Source organism: Neovison vison, chromosome 7, assembly GCF_020171115.1.
Source record: "Neovison vison isolate M4711 chromosome 7, ASM_NN_V1, whole genome shotgun sequence".
NCBI classification, from domain to species: domain Eukaryota; kingdom Metazoa; phylum Chordata; class Mammalia; order Carnivora; family Mustelidae; genus Neogale; species Neogale vison.
Genome location: NC_058097.1, coordinates 206,866,208 through 206,880,952, shown reverse-complemented (window position 1 = coordinate 206,880,952; position 14,745 = coordinate 206,866,208). Strand labels below are relative to the sequence as shown.

General features: G+C 61.5%; 1 protein-coding gene across 1 annotated transcript in view; it reads left to right on the top strand.

Annotated features, from left to right (window-relative positions):
- Window positions 1-14,745, top strand: part of LRP5 (LDL receptor related protein 5) — a 70,273-nt gene that overhangs the window by 19,229 nt on the left and 36,299 nt on the right. Inside the window, exons 5-6 of the mRNA XM_044260361.1 lie at window positions 7,344-7,740; window positions 9,104-9,275. Of these exons, the coding sequence (XP_044116296.1) occupies window positions 7,344-7,740; window positions 9,104-9,275 (569 nt within the window). The remainder of the gene's footprint in view (window positions 1-7,343; window positions 7,741-9,103; window positions 9,276-14,745) is intronic.

Sequence of the window (14,745 nt, the reverse complement as noted above, 5' to 3'; positions counted from 1 at the left end):
TTGAGAGAGTGAGGGAGAACGTGAGCAAGGGGAAAGGGGGAGAAGGCCCTAATGCAGGACTTGATCCCAGGACTCTGGGCTCACAACCTGAGCCAAAGGCAGACACTTAACCCGATGAGCCAGCCGGGCATGCTCTGTGTGGTTGTTTTGAAAGACCTGAGCCACGTGCCCAGAGAGGTGGGATCGGGCTTTCTCCCTGTGGGTCCCCGACTGTTTCATGTCATCCAACCCCACGTTCCCCTGTTTCAGGCTCCCAGTCGCCCACATTTAATTGGTCCAATCAGCTGTCCTTTGTTCACAAGTCTCTCAAGGTCCTCTGGGCCGGGTCGTGAGCCTTCAGGGTGCATCTCTGTGGCCTAGCTCAAAGAAAATGTGGCCTGAGGCCTGTCCCCGGGGCGGGCTCTGTGCCACTGGGAGGGGGACCTGTGGGGGAGGTGCTGTGGCCTTGGGCTCAGAGGCTCACTGACTGTCACAGGACCTCCCGGCCTCCCTGGGGAGCCTTCGCTACTCCTGATTCTTAACCTGTGAGGAGACAGAGGTCGAGTTGCTCACCCCAGGTGGCTCAGTGAGGAAATATGGCTGGGGGCTGCAGTTGGGTGTGACCTTCGGGCTGGGTGGCGAGCAGTCCCTGAGGGGCAGGGGGAAGGGCAGGTGGCAGAGGACCATGGCTGACCCCTGGCTGTGGGAGAACAAGGGAGTCGGGGGGCTGGCACTGACCTTGCTGCCCTGGCTGCTCCAGGCCTCAAGGCAGAGGAGTGACTCCCCCACTTCATTGCTGTACAGATGGAGGCCCGGACTCCGCGCCGAGGCGATAGCCTGCCACGGACTCACGGGAGGCCCGGGGTGGGTCGCGCAGACAGACAGCTGCTCGGGCCTCTGGTTTCCAGTGGAGCCAGTGCCTGGCCCAGCCACTTCCCCTGTGGTCACTCGGCACGGCCTTCTGGGCCAGGGCGCCGGGCTGTGGTCTCAGCGCCTGTCCAACAGCTTACCCCAGGGGGCCATGGGGAAATTTAATCAATTGCTGAAAAACAAAAATAAGTTGGCTGCCGACCAGCTGTGAAGCTGTTTATGGCCTCAGAGACGGTAGCGTGGAGGGCGGGCTGCGCTGGGACCTGGCTCTGCCCGGCGAGGTCCGGGGTGGGGGGTAGGGAGCGGGGTTGGGGCCAAATGGGGGCGGGAGGCTCCTCATCCTGAGTCCGGCACGAGGAAGTCGGTGGAAGGACCGACTGGGGTGGTGTGAGCCTTCGGGTGGGGGCCCATCCTCTCTTGGAGATGCAGTTGGTTCAGTGGGGACAGTTGTGACGTCCGCTCTGCCTGCTGGAAAGGCGGGGCCCTGATGCTGGGTGCCGGGGTGGGGGGAACGCGGGGCTTGGGGCCGCCGCCTCTCTCCTCTGTTGATTTGATCAGTCCACATCCTGGAACGTGTGGTTTTGCTCATTGTGAAAAACCCTTTCCCATGTTGGGGAGCAGAGATCTTCCAGGTTTCCCTGCTGGACCACCCGGCAGGGGGCTCTCCTCCTCCTGGGCTACGGGGGAGGGACCGCAGCTCCACTGCCCCCCACCCCGCCCCGTCCCTCCTCTTGGTTCTTCCCTCCTGTTTGGCTCAGGCCAAATAGGTCAGCCCTGCGTGGCCACTCCATTCCCGCTGGTCGCCTGGTCAGACAGCCTCGTGCCCAGAGCCCAGCCCCTCTCCCCATCGCCGGAACCACGAGGCCTCTCCGCATCAACCCAAGCACCATGTTTCAAAGTCTTGATGTTTTCTGGTTGAAAAGTAACATTCATGATCACCCTTGAAAGGACGACATCCCACAAAATAACAGAAAATAAAAGCCACCTGCGATGTGGCCGCCCAGAGGTGACACTCTCCTGTCCCCTCTGCTTGCGTTCAGATCTGGGTTGGCACGAGCCCCTCATCATGTGGGGGCCCCGCCGCGCCCGACCTCCTCCACCGCCTGCCGGGTGTTTCCTCCCTCAGCCCTGCCCTGGAGCCCGGTGCTCTCGTGGGCCCTTTTCGCTGTTCCCGGGTTGTGGGGTATGGACGGTGCCACAGGCCCTTTTCTGCGGGTTTGGGTTTTGCTGTGATCGAGAGGCCTCGGTGACCCTCCCCAGCCAGGAATCTGCCTGTGTGTCCAGCGGCTGCTTGGGGCTGGGCTTGCAGAGGGGAAACTGGAGGGTCATGGGGTCCCCAAGCCACACTGCCGTCCAGGAAGCGTGGGCCGGGCACAGTCCTCCGGGAGGCGGGGGCCCTGCTGCAGCCACGCTGAGCGGCTGGCCTTTTCCCCTCTGGCATCCTCTTCAGGTCACCCGTCTCTTCTGGTTGTTGCTGAGGTCTGGGTGGTTTTTTTCTCGACTTGGACGTCTTTCAGTGAACTTAAATGAGGCATAGACTTTGCCTTGTATGGCTGTTTTCGGTTTCAGGAAAATCGAGCAGGGGCTCCCGAGAGTTCCTGCGACCCCGCTCGCCCCCCTGACACGGCTCCCGCTGTGATTCGGACGGGCCGTCGCTGGTTGTGAAAGGCACACGTGAGGGCCGGGACCCGCAGCCTCGCTCGGCCGGAGGGTCCCGTGGCTCCCCGCCTGCTTTGGTGCGACTGTTTTTGCAGGGTTGAAAAGAGACAAGAAGAATGTTTTGTGACGTGGGAAAAGGGTAGGGAATTCGAATTTTGGTGTCCCTACGTGAAGCCTGGCCCGCAGAGGCGGGTCCCTTACAGCACACGTGTGCAGACCCCGCCGGGGACCAGAAGGAAGACCGGGAATGGACCAAAGATAGTCACTGGGGACATTTGCGTGTGTTTCCTGCCGGGCTTTTGTTCGGGGAGGCTCTTGTTTGTCTTGTGGCCGGGCCCCTGCTGCACGGAGAGCATGCTGTTTGCACGAGGCTGCCCTGTAGACGGCGACGGGCTCAGCGCTGTCCCAGCGTCCGGTGCGCACGGCGCACGTGGGCCAGCCCCATCCCCGTCCATCCCGGCTGCAGCAGCGACCCTGTGCACTCTGGAGGTCCCCCTAGCCCTTGGACCTGCCTGTCCTTCCACAGAACCTTTCCTCTCACCTCTGCTCCCCACCGCTTGTGGGGTGTATCCTGTCCCCCAAAAAGACGTGTTGAGGCCCCGGAACCTGTGAATGGGCCCTGACTCAGAAACAGGGTCTCCGCAGGTATAACCGAGTTAAGATAAGGTCCTCCTGGAGTCGGGTGGGCCCTGAGTCCAATGACTAGTGACCTTTATATGAAGGAAATGGAGACCCAGAGACGCAGGAGAGGAGGCCATGTGAAGACAGGCAGGGGTTGGAGTGGTGAAAACACAGGCCAAGAAACATCTGGGTCTTGCTGGTAACCACCAGGAGCTGAAAGAGCCAAGGACATCTCCAGAGCCTTCAGGGGGAGCATGGGCCTGCCAGCACCTGGGGCGTTTACTTCTGACCTCCAGAACTGTGGAGTCCGCTTCTGCCGTTACGAGGCCCCCCACCCCCCGTTTGCGCTGATGTGTTACGGCAGCTTTCTCCTGCATCTCGCCTGCTCTGTGTAACCCACGGGACGGTGCCCTGCGATGGAAGCCAGCTTGGTCCACAGGGACGTTGGCAGGCAGGGATGGTGTTGAACTTGCCATGCCTGTGACACTGGGCCATCCCTCGGGTCTGCTTTTGTGTTTTGAGAACGCCCGCTGCCAGGAAGGCTGTGCCCTGGCCTGGCCTGTGGTCCCTGCCCTGCGCTTGGCCCCAGGACAGGGGCGCTGCCCTTCTTTCCTGCGCTTGTGCGTGCAGGGAGGAAAGGGAGAGGTCAGGAGTCCGCCTGAAGGAGGCTCCAGGGATGGCTGCCCAGCCGGCGAGGGGAAGGTTTCACTTTCCTTGGCAGCCCTGTGGGGCAGGCTGTTTGTTTGAACAACCCCAAAGAAAGCCATTTGGCCAACGGTTAGTTTCTAACCAATTTACTTCCCTGGTGTTTAAACAAACCCCTACCCAGAATCCGTGTCTGGTCCCAGGGAAGGGGGCGGCCTCCCCTCCTCCTGGCCCGGCCCAGTGCCCGACACCCACCCAGGGAGCCCGAGGCCAGGGCTGCCGCTCAGACAGCTCGGGAGGTCCCCTGGGAGTGGGCGCCTCGGCGAGTGGCCCACGGAGCCCGGGCAGGGAGTTCTCTCTCTGCAGCTGCCCCCCCGCCCCCCCACCGCGGGCCTGGTCCTGGACAGAGAGCTCCGGTCCTCCACGCTTCAGGCAGTGGGCTGGGCTGGGGCTCTCACCCCGAGGGTCCCCGTCTTCCAGGCCAAGCTCAAATAAAAACTTCAAAGGCTCTGCAGCCCAAGGGCAAGGGGTGTCAGACATTCCCCCCCAGAGTCAATTATCACCTACAGATTTATCCTGGCATTTAATTACTGCCTTAGTCACAGAGACTTAAGAGACGCTGATAATGGGGTTCCTTGGCCGTGGGGTGTGCTGGAGGCTTTGTATTGACCTGGTTAATGGAGGGCTCGGGTCCCTGATGGCTCTGTGCCCCTCAGGGACACTCTGTTGGAGTCTAGTACACGTCACAGCTGCACGAATCTGAGGTTCTTGGAGCCGGATTCCCCCGTCTCAGCTGGTCCCTTACAGGCCCACCTGTAACCCCCGCTGTCCTTCCTAGCACCCGTTCACGGACGCTGTTCCTCCCCGAAGGGCTCTGCCCTCTCTGTGTGACCCCAGGAGCACCGGCGGCCCGGGGGATCCTGTGCCTGTCCACCTCCGCCCCCCGTTCCTGCTCTAAAGTAGCTGCCGCGGAGAGACCTGGTTGGGGGGCCGAGCCAGCTGCCCGGCGGCGCACCAGCACCGGGCTTGCTGCGTGTGCCGTCTGGTGAGAGCCAAGTGTTTGCGGGGCCTTTTTTCCCCACTTGCTCCTGTAGGCCCTTGCGCGGGGAGCTTCACCTCTCTGTGCCTTGAGTTCTTCATCAGTAAAATGGGGCGTAGTCGTACCTCTGGGATGGCGTGAGGCTCACAGTATTTTAGGTGATTGTGTCTGGAGGACCCCAGGAACGGGGATGGGGAAACAGGTGCTAGAGGTGTTTTGTGGGGCAGCCGGGTGGCTCAGTCAGTCAGGCGTCTGACTCTTGATTTTGGCTCAGGTCATGATCTCAGGGTCGTGAGATTGAGCCCTGTGTCAGGCTCCGTGCTCAGCTAGCAGTCTGCTTGGAATTCCCTCTCCCTCTCCCTCTCCCTCTGCCCCTCCCTCCCACACGTGCTCTTTCTCTCTCAAATTAAAAAAAAAAAAAAAACTTTAAAAAAAATGTATTTGGGGACAGAGCATTGGTTCCCCTCAGGGACCAGTGTTTTCTCTGGGGAGGAAGTACCACTTGAGGTCACGTGCGGTTTGACACACACCCTTCCGCCTTGCACGGTGAGCTGCCCCGGCCTCCGCTCGGGAGCCCGATGACAGCCTCTTTGGATGGGTCTGTGACATCCTCTTGGGACGGGGCTCTTCCTGGACGTGCCCTGGAGGGGCATCCCCTGTCCCTCCATCATGGGAGATGAAGCCAGAGCCTTTCCCGGAGTTTGGTTTTATGGTTCCCTTGATGTCAGAGCCAGATAGAAACTCACACACCAGCAGGCTGGGCTGATTCTTCAGTGTAAATGGGGAGACCAGAGCCCGGAGAAGGTTAGAGACCTGTCCAGAGTCACACAGAGACTTCTGCCCTGCGTTCTCCCTGCTTGTCTGAGGACGTCAGCACCTGTCCTGGGTGTGGCCCGGGGTCTGCAGAGAGCCGAGGGGGCATGTGCACGAATCCCAGTGAAACATTGAGTGTGGTGCCCATGCAGTGTGTGTGTGTGTGTGTGTGCGCGGCCAGCCCATCCCGTGGGGTAAGGGTGGTAGGAAAGCTTCCTGGAGGAGGAGGGGGAGATGTGGGATCTGGGCCTTGAAGGACAGGTCAGATGTCAACAGAACATTTTGGGAAGAGAGCTCCAAGGAAGACAATTTGTTAAAATTCAGAGTTCCCCTCCCCTCCTTCCAATGCACACCATATCAAGGCCAAATCTGAATTTGGGTCTCGGAGTTTCCAAAGCAGTCAGGCACTTGGGGTGCCTTCTGGGCACTGCCTGCCTCAGTTTCCCAGCCCTGGGCTCAGAGAACTATTGCTGTCATGTGTCGCCCTCTAGTGGAGGAATTGGGTGATGAGCTGTGCACCTCGGGGCGGGACCTCGAGGATTCCCAGTCCCACCCTTACTTGAAATGCAGGTCAGGGGACCCCAGGTGGACTCTGCGAGGCACTGGGCTCCGAGGGCTCTGCCACTGGGGCAAGAAGTTGGCACCGGGCGCCGGAGAGTGTCTGCTGTCTGAGGGCTGTGGCTTGACCAGGCAGCTGCCTGCAGAGCTGGGCCTGGGGGCCTGAGGTTGACAGATGTGCCCGGCTGGTTCTGTCCCTGTCCCCATCCTGCATTGCTACATAACTTGAGGCAGGTCCTTCCCCATTCTGGGCCTTTCATCAGACCGGGCCAGTGGTCCCAAAGTTCCAGAAGGGGTCTCTGGGCCTAAACTTGGCTCTGTGAGTCCTTGAGACCAGAAGGGGCCAGAATGAATGAGGGGACAAGGACCCAGCTCTGGGGGAGGGCACACAGCCTCCAGGGGTATCCTGGTCTGGGTGGGGGAGTGCTGTGAGGCTCCCTGTGCTGTTTGTCCTGGAAGTTCCAACAAATCCCAGCAGGGAGGGTCCAGGATGGGGCTGAGATGTTAACCCTGCTGGGGTGGCAGAGGGAGCCCAGGGCACCCGCCCCCCGGTGCTTGCCCTCGTCAGTGAGAGAGTCACGTGGGAAGGAATCAGACCGTGCAGTGATGTGTGCTGTTAGGTGGCATGAAGCTGCCTTGGAGGGGTGAGCGGGGTCGGGGGGCCTCATGAGGAAGTGGCATCTGAGCTGAGCCGTGAAGGGGGAGCACATGGAAGGTGCGGCCCAGTGGGGGCTTTGAGAAGTGTGGCTGCCAGTGGCGGTCTGGAGCCCAGTGCTTCTGTGGGACCTGCATCTGGCACTGGTTTGTGGCCAGGAGAGGAGCTTGCAGGGGCAAAGGGACACGGAGTGTGAAGCAGCTCTTCCATGGTGGTGGAGGTCAGGTGGCTGTGTGGCTTTCGGCTGGTTGCTTGACCTCTCTGTGCCTACATGGTCTCCTCGATACTACGATGATACAAACAGTGCTGGCCTCCTAGAGCCCTCAGGGGGATGAGCTAGTGACCACGGAGGAGGGTCACAGCGAGTGTTACCTACGGTCGACGGTGGCTGCGCGGAAGCTCTGACCCTGGGGGCTGGCTGAGCCCCTCCGTGCCATGCCCCAGCGCAGGCCTGGTCCGCTGTCCTGCTGCCGGCCTCTGACCCCACCGCATGTGCTCCCTCAGGGGCCGAGGAGGTGCTGCTGCTGGCCCGGCGGACGGACCTGCGGAGGATCTCGCTGGACACGCCGGACTTCACGGACATCGTGCTGCAGGTTGATGACATCCGACATGCCATCGCCATCGACTACGACCCGCTGGAGGGCTATGTCTACTGGACGGACGACGAGGTGCGGGCCATCCGCAGGGCGTACCTGGACGGGTCAGGCGCACAGACGCTGGTCAACACCGAGATCAACGACCCCGACGGCATCGCGGTTGACTGGGTGGCCCGCAACCTCTATTGGACGGACACGGGCACTGACCGCATCGAGGTGACACGTCTCAATGGCACCTCCCGCAAGATCCTGGTGTCCGAGGACCTGGATGAGCCCCGGGCCATTGTGCTGCACCCTGTGATGGGGTAAGTGTGGTGGAGGGGGTTGGACCTCCTACCTGGTGGGGGTGCTGGGAGCCAGGCCACCAGATGTGAGAGATACTAGCGGTTCTGGAACTTTTGCCGGCATCAGAATGCCCCAGAGGAGGCTTGTTAAGACGTAGGTGGCTGGGCCCCTTCCCGGAGTTCTGATTCAGGAGGTCTGGGGCGGGGCCTGGGAACCTGAATTTCTCATAAGCTTCCCCCCGGGATGCTGCTGCTGGTCCAGGGCCCAGACTTTGTAATGCTATGACATCGTGTATGTGTGTACAGGGCCTGGAGAGCTGGGGGGAGTCCTTGCTTTCCAGGGGCCTCACCCTTCTCACCTGTGAAATGGAATGCTTCACCAGGGTGGTTTCTAGGCTGATGATGGGATGTACTTAACGACGTACGGGCTGGGCCTTTTCTGAGCATTGCACACGGTGAATCTTTACCTCCCCTCTCTCCCCCGGAGGTGGGTACAGTTGTAGAGTAGAGGAAGCTGAATCCCAGAGAGGTTAGGGGACTCACCTAAGGTCACACAGCAGGATGCTGGGATCGGACCAGGCAGTGTGGCTCCAACTTTCCATTTTGGGATTCTGTGAAAACAGCTCGTCTGTCGATGTAGGAGCCTTTCCGAGAACCTGTGCAGCTCAGAGCAGGGTAGCAGCCCCCTTCCTGGGGCTCATGACCAACAACGGGAAAGCGGTGGGGGGAGGAGGAAGAGTTGGAGCTCCTGGCGGCGGAGCCAGGGCTGCAGGGGGAGCCTCTGGCCCTCCGTGCGGGGTGCCGCGTGGGATCCCGGAGACAGCCTGGAGGAGGAGCTGGAGGAACAGGAGGGAGACCTGGGAGCTGTGCCTTGTGGGGACCAGCAGAGCCGCAGCGGTTGTAACCGTGGTCCCTGGCGGGGGCTGTCAGGTGCTGCTCAGAGGTGCAAAACCACGGTCACCCGCTCAAGGTGCCTGCTGGCAGAGCTGGGCCTCGTGGCCCGTCTGCCCGTGGAGCCTGCGCTTTGTGCACAGGAGCCCTTCGGCTCTTTGAGGAAGGTTCCGCTCCACGTGGGCCCCCTGCCTGGTGCTCGGCCCTCCGGCCCATGGGTCTCCCAGCACATCTGCCGTCCACCCACCTGCAGGACAGAAGGGTCCCACCCGCTCCCTTCGAGTCCCGGGATGCCGGGTCGTGAAGCCCATGCTGTGGGCACCCCCGTTTCCTGTGGAGCCCGTGGTCCCGCATGTGGGGGGCTTGGCGCCCATGTGGGCAGGGAGCCAGCACTGCATGTGCACCCTTCAGGATGGGGAGGGTGTGGTCCTCGGCCCTGGGCGTGCGGTGGGGACGGGCCGGACAGCGTCAACGACATGTGCTTCCCCTCCAGCCTCATGTACTGGACAGACTGGGGGGAGAATCCCAAAATCGAGCGCGCCAACCTGGATGGACAGGAGCGGCACGTCCTGGTGAACACGTCCCTCGGGTGGCCCAATGGCTTGGCCCTGGACCTGCAGGAGGGAAAACTGTACTGGGGAGATGCCAAGACGGACAAAATCGAGGTGAGTCCTCCCCGCCGGTGGACGCTGGTTCCCGAAGCCGTGTGACGAAGGTCGTGCTGCCTGGCACAGCCCAGCAGGCCTGGAGGTCCTGGAGCCCATGACGTGTACCAGGCGGGCAGTGGACAGATGCCTGTGCTCTGCTGGTTTTTTTTTAAGATTTTATGTGTGTGTGTGTGTGTGTGCGCACGTGCGAGCCGGGGGGCGGGCAGAGGGAGAGAGAATCCCAACAGTCCCCACACTGAGCGCAGAGCCCGACGTGGGGCTCGGTCTCATGACCCTGTGATCGTGACCTGAGCCAAAATCAGGAGTCGGTCGCTTGACCGACTGAGCCCCTGTGCTCTGCATTTTGGCCAAATAGGATCCTTGAAAAAATAGCATATTAGGATACTTTTCCAACATGCAGGAGGCCCGTAAGGAGCCGCGTGGCCGAGTGAACGCCGTTGCAGGGCACTGCGCTCGGGTGAGAGGTTTTCGGGGGGAGCCGGGTGAAGGACACACGGGAGCTCCTTGAGTGACTTCTTGTGTGACTTCAACTATTTCAAAAACAAAATCCCCGTCTTTAAATTTACTTCCTTATTTGAGAGAAGGCGCGTGCTCGCCAGCTAGCAGGGGTGGGGGAAGGGGCAGAGGGAAGGGGAGAGAGGGAATCCCAAGCAGACTCCCTGCTGAGCGTGGAGGCCGATGTGGGGCTCGATCTTACGACCCTGAGATCATGACCTGAGCCAAAATCAAGAGTATCGGTTGCTTAACCCAGGTGTCCCTCGCAACACAAAATCTTAGTGAAAACTCACATGCAGGTGCCCACCACACAGCGTAACACAGAAAATCTTACCAACGTGGTGGCAGCCAGGTGACCCCCATTCTGAATCTGGTGACGCGTTCCCAAGGCGTTTTCTCTTGCCAGGTGGACGTGTCCCGGAACGGAGCGTCATCCTGTTCTGTGTGACTCCGTGGGATTAATTCAAGTGATGTCCAGATGTGTTCTTTGGCAACTTGCTCTTTGCTCGTGGGTGTACTTTTTGGAGGTGCTCTGGAGACAGTCGTTCGATTCGTCCCCACAGCAGGGCAGTCCCCGACGTATGTGCCCGTCCTCGGTCTGGACGCCTCCCCTCGGTGCTGGTCGCATCACTGCTTATGGACCACCCCACCTGGGGGTAAACTTCGCTCCTCTCTTGGCTTCGGGGGGGGCCGCCCACCAGGCAGCTTGCCGGGGGAGGGCGGGAGCAGGGAGACCGACGTGCGTCCGGTTCGCAGGGTTTCATGCCACGCTCCTGGACGGGGCTCTGGGCTGAGTAGGTGCCTCTTCCGCCCAAGTCGCTGTCCCAGTGGCCAGTTCCTGCCGGATTCCCTACAGACGACCCTGTTGCTAAAGGGAGTTTCTCTCGAGCCTCTGAGCCTGAAGGCATGACCCTTGTTTCCCTTGTGGTCAGCCAAGAAGGCTTCGCCTCGTGGACCCCACCCGCCCCTGGGAGCAGCTGGGGGGCTGGGGACATGTGTGTCAACTGACGCTGCCGGACATGGAACAGGCGTGTCTCCGTGTACTCCCACGGTGGGGTGCTGGGGCCGTTTACTGTGGGAACACACGTGACCCATGAGGGCCGTTTTAACTATTTTAAAGTGTGCCATTCAGCGGCCTCTCCCACATTCACAGAGCTGAACCACAGCAGCCACCGCCGCTGCCCCGTTCCAGAACATTTCGTCACCCGAGACCCCGTGCCCACTAAGCAGCCAGGCCTGGTCTCCCCTCCCCGCACCAGCCCCCAGCACCCACGGATCTCCTGTGGTCCCCGTGGGGCTGGCTGTCCCGGAGGTTTCATGCGAGTGTGGTCCTTCGGCGCACAGCCTTCCGTGCCTGGCTTCTTCACGCAGCGTGTTGTTTCTGGAATTTATCCACACGGTGGTATCTGTCCTCGTTTCGTTTTTATGGCTGAGTGACCCTGGTCGCGCGGACGGACCGCACACTGTGCACCGTCTGTTGATGGGCATCTGCGTTGTTTCCCCCTTTTGGCTGCCGTGAGAAAGGCTGTCAAGGGCACCACATGCTAGTTTTGTCTGCGCGCCTTTTAGTTCTCCGGGGAGCACACGGAGGCGCGGAACTGCTGGGCCACGTGGGGGTTTTACGCGTGGTTCACGGACGCGCCGTCAGAGTGCTTCGCGGTGTGCCCCCTCCTCGCTCTCTGTCCCCGGCAGCGCGTGTTCTCTCTGCACAGCCTTGGCCGCTGGAACGTTCCACGCCCTTTATCCTGACCGTAGCCGTCTTGCCGGCCGCTCTGGGGTGTCCCTGGCTTTGACTGGCATTTTCCCGATGACAGATGAAAGGTTTTTGTCCCCCAAGAGTATTCGGAGGTATGTGGCGTGGTTCCCACTTGTGGATGAGAAGCTGAGGTCCAGGGGGATGGTACCTTGCTCAAGGTCATGAGGCAAGTGGGTGGGTTTTGGTTTTCGACTTTTAGAACCAATCCTCGGACAGAGCCCTAACACAGCGTCAGGTTTCCAGACAGAATCTAAACGTTATCCTCTTGGTAACCGCTAAGTAGAAGGGACAGAAGTCAGGAGGCACGAGGCTGGGGACAGGTAGGACCGCAGTTTCAAGGGTAACCGACCAAGGAAGACGGTCTGTCACAGTAGCGTGAGGAGAGGGAGGGCCCGGAGTCAGGGACGGAGTCTTCACCTGCACGGGGCCACGCAGGCAGACCAGGAACGCATGTACCGAGCGTGTTATCTGTTTGGAGCTAATCCCCAGAAAGTGTGAAGAGAGACGCTGCAGAATTAGAACTGGGGAATCTTTGATCAGGCCGACTTGGGAAATGCAGGTGTGTCGGTGTTCTCAAACTACATGCCTGAGGGTCCCTTTCTTTCCCTGCCTTGGCTCTGGTGGCACACACTTTGGGAATGCCGACCCCGGCGGAGCCCGTCGCTGCCACCTCCCACACATCCAGGGCTGACCGTAGCTGCGGGGTTTGTGCCGGGCACCCCTCCACCCCTGCCCCGGGGGCGGTGGGGGGACGCTGCTCACATGCATGGACGTGGAGACCGTCCTCCACGTAAGCTCAGGGTGTTTTCTCCCCGCAGTGGGGATGCCCAAGGCGAGTGTTGTGCTGGCTTCTCGGACTCTAGCATTCTTCCAGTGGGGACATACCCCAGACACAGGTGTGAACATTTTGGAGGTGGCCCAAGCCTTGCCTCCACGTCCCTGCTGTGGCCTCTCGGCCCTCGCTCTCGGGTCCCGGAGTTTGCTGCTGAGCCCCTGCCGAGCGCCAGCTCTGTTCCAGGTTCCTGGGCCGGCTCGGTACGTGTGCCCAACAGCTGTTCCTCTGCTGTGCCCCTCAGGATGATGCTTTGGATCAGGCCACAGGCTTCGTGCTGATGGTCACGGAGGATCCCCGGGGCTTCCAGGGGAAACCGTTGAGGGGCCAGGGGCTGTGTTTACTTTCCAGTTTCCAGGTGGGAGGGATGGTCCGGGGAGGAATAAACCAGGCTAGGGCAGCAACAGGACATGCTTCTAGCCGTGGTGACGTTTCCCAGAAATGACGCCCAGTGACAAGAGAACGGCTGGGCCAGGTGCTAAGGAGCCAGAGCGCTGGCCTCGGGCCTACCTCGCCCAGTTGCCTTTGATGGGGAGGATGGATTTTGTGCAGCCTGGCTGTGCGCTCAGCCTGGCTCTGAATGCAGAGGGAAGGCTCTGGAAGAAAGGAGCTGCAGACAGTGACAAACGGGCTGTCCCTTTGAAGAGGTAATCGGGCTCCCGTGTCCCGCCCACCAGGCCCCCGAGAAGGACTTTCTAGGGCAGCTGCGGCTAAACCCTGGATGAACCAGGAGGAGAACAAAGGTTTGGAAGGGCCGGGCTGGTGACGCGGGGATTCATCTGGATGGCATTAGTGGCATGTGGATGCGACCTACGGGACAGGCCGAATTGCGGGCGAGTCTGGGCTGCCCTGCAGGTGGGCCCTCCTGCCGGCCTTGTCTGTGACAGCTGTCTGCACGTCGGGTCCAGGCCAGCCCCTCGGCTGGCCTGCTAGCTGCCATCGTGACCGTTGGGAGTTGCGGGATGGCTCCCCCCGGGGGGGCTGGCTCAGGCTGCTCACTCTGGGAGGCGCCGAACGTCCCTCCTGTAGGCTGGAGCCGTGTGGGGTGGGTGGGAGCTGAGGTCCGTGGACACAGCCCCCGATTCCCCTCTGTGTCCATGGACCTCAGCCCCCACCCTTACCCCTCCCCCAGCTGCCTCTGCTGCGTGTCCCACCCTCCTGGGCTAGGAATGCCCTGGGACACCTCCTAACCCCTCTTCCGGAGTCTAGAGCCCTGGGGCCCAGCCCTCCCCACGACCCCAGCCACACCCTCAGGACTGGCCTCCGGTGTCCCCACGGCCACCATTGGTTGTGTACTCTCCTGACCCTGCGGGGCTCCCCACCCTGAAAACACTTGCCTTCTTCCTCCAACCTGCCGCAGGCCTTAGGTCTCGTGTCACAGGGGTCAGCCGGATTCATAAAAGCCCCCAGGACTTGCTGTCTGCCTGAGCTTCTCTAACCAGTGGCTGCTGGGACCCTGCACTTCTCTGTCCGCTCTTGGCAGACGCTGGGCCCTTCCTGCCTCTGTCCCTGCTGCTTGGCAGACACCAGGCTCGTGACGGCCCAGCGTGGGCCCCCCTTCCCCCCCACCCCGGGCAGCTCCTTCCCTCCCGAGTGCCCTCCGAGTCCACGTGCCCAGCTGCCCCCGGCCCCCTCCCTCGGAAGCCCAGAGTTCCCCCCACCACATGCCCCAGTCTCCTGCATGGGGACGACTCGACTTCTCCAGAATGCTGACATCCCAGCTCCCACCTGGAGGCCACATCTCCTGGCCGGAAGCCGCAGCACCTTCGAGACCGGGCCAGGGCTCGTGCTCCGGATTGGCTGCCGGGTCCCCAGCACCATCATCGTCCCCCCCTCACTCGTTTGTCAGTCGGTCTCATCTCCCAAAGCAGACAGGAGCGCTCTCTCGGGTCCAGCTTGGGGTCGGCCGTCTCTGCGCTGCCGGTGGGCGGGGAGACAGGACGCACCGGGTCTGTACGGAGAGTGCCTGCACCCCCACTCTTGCCGTGGCTCCCACTGGCCCCTTTCCCACGGCTGCTCAGCAGGTCCCTGGACAGAGCTGCCATCACGTCCCCCCCGCCCCCTCTGCACCCCCTGGTGAGCACCTGTCCCTTCCAGGCGTCCAGGGACGCCGCCCCACCGGGAAGAGCAGCAAGGGACAGACCTGTGGCCCGACGGGGCGGACGTTCAGGAGGGAAGATAGACACGGGGGGACGGGACCGCGGCGGCACGTCGGAGGGACGTTGAGAGGGGATGGGCGCGGGGGTGGGACGGCGTCCTGGGTCCCCGGAAGCGCCTGAGCTGATTTTCTAGCCGCGTGTGTCCCGAAGCCCTGCCTTCGCGGACGTGTTGTACAGATCCTGTTGTCTTCTGCTTCCGGAGTAGAGGGAGGAATCGTGCCCCTT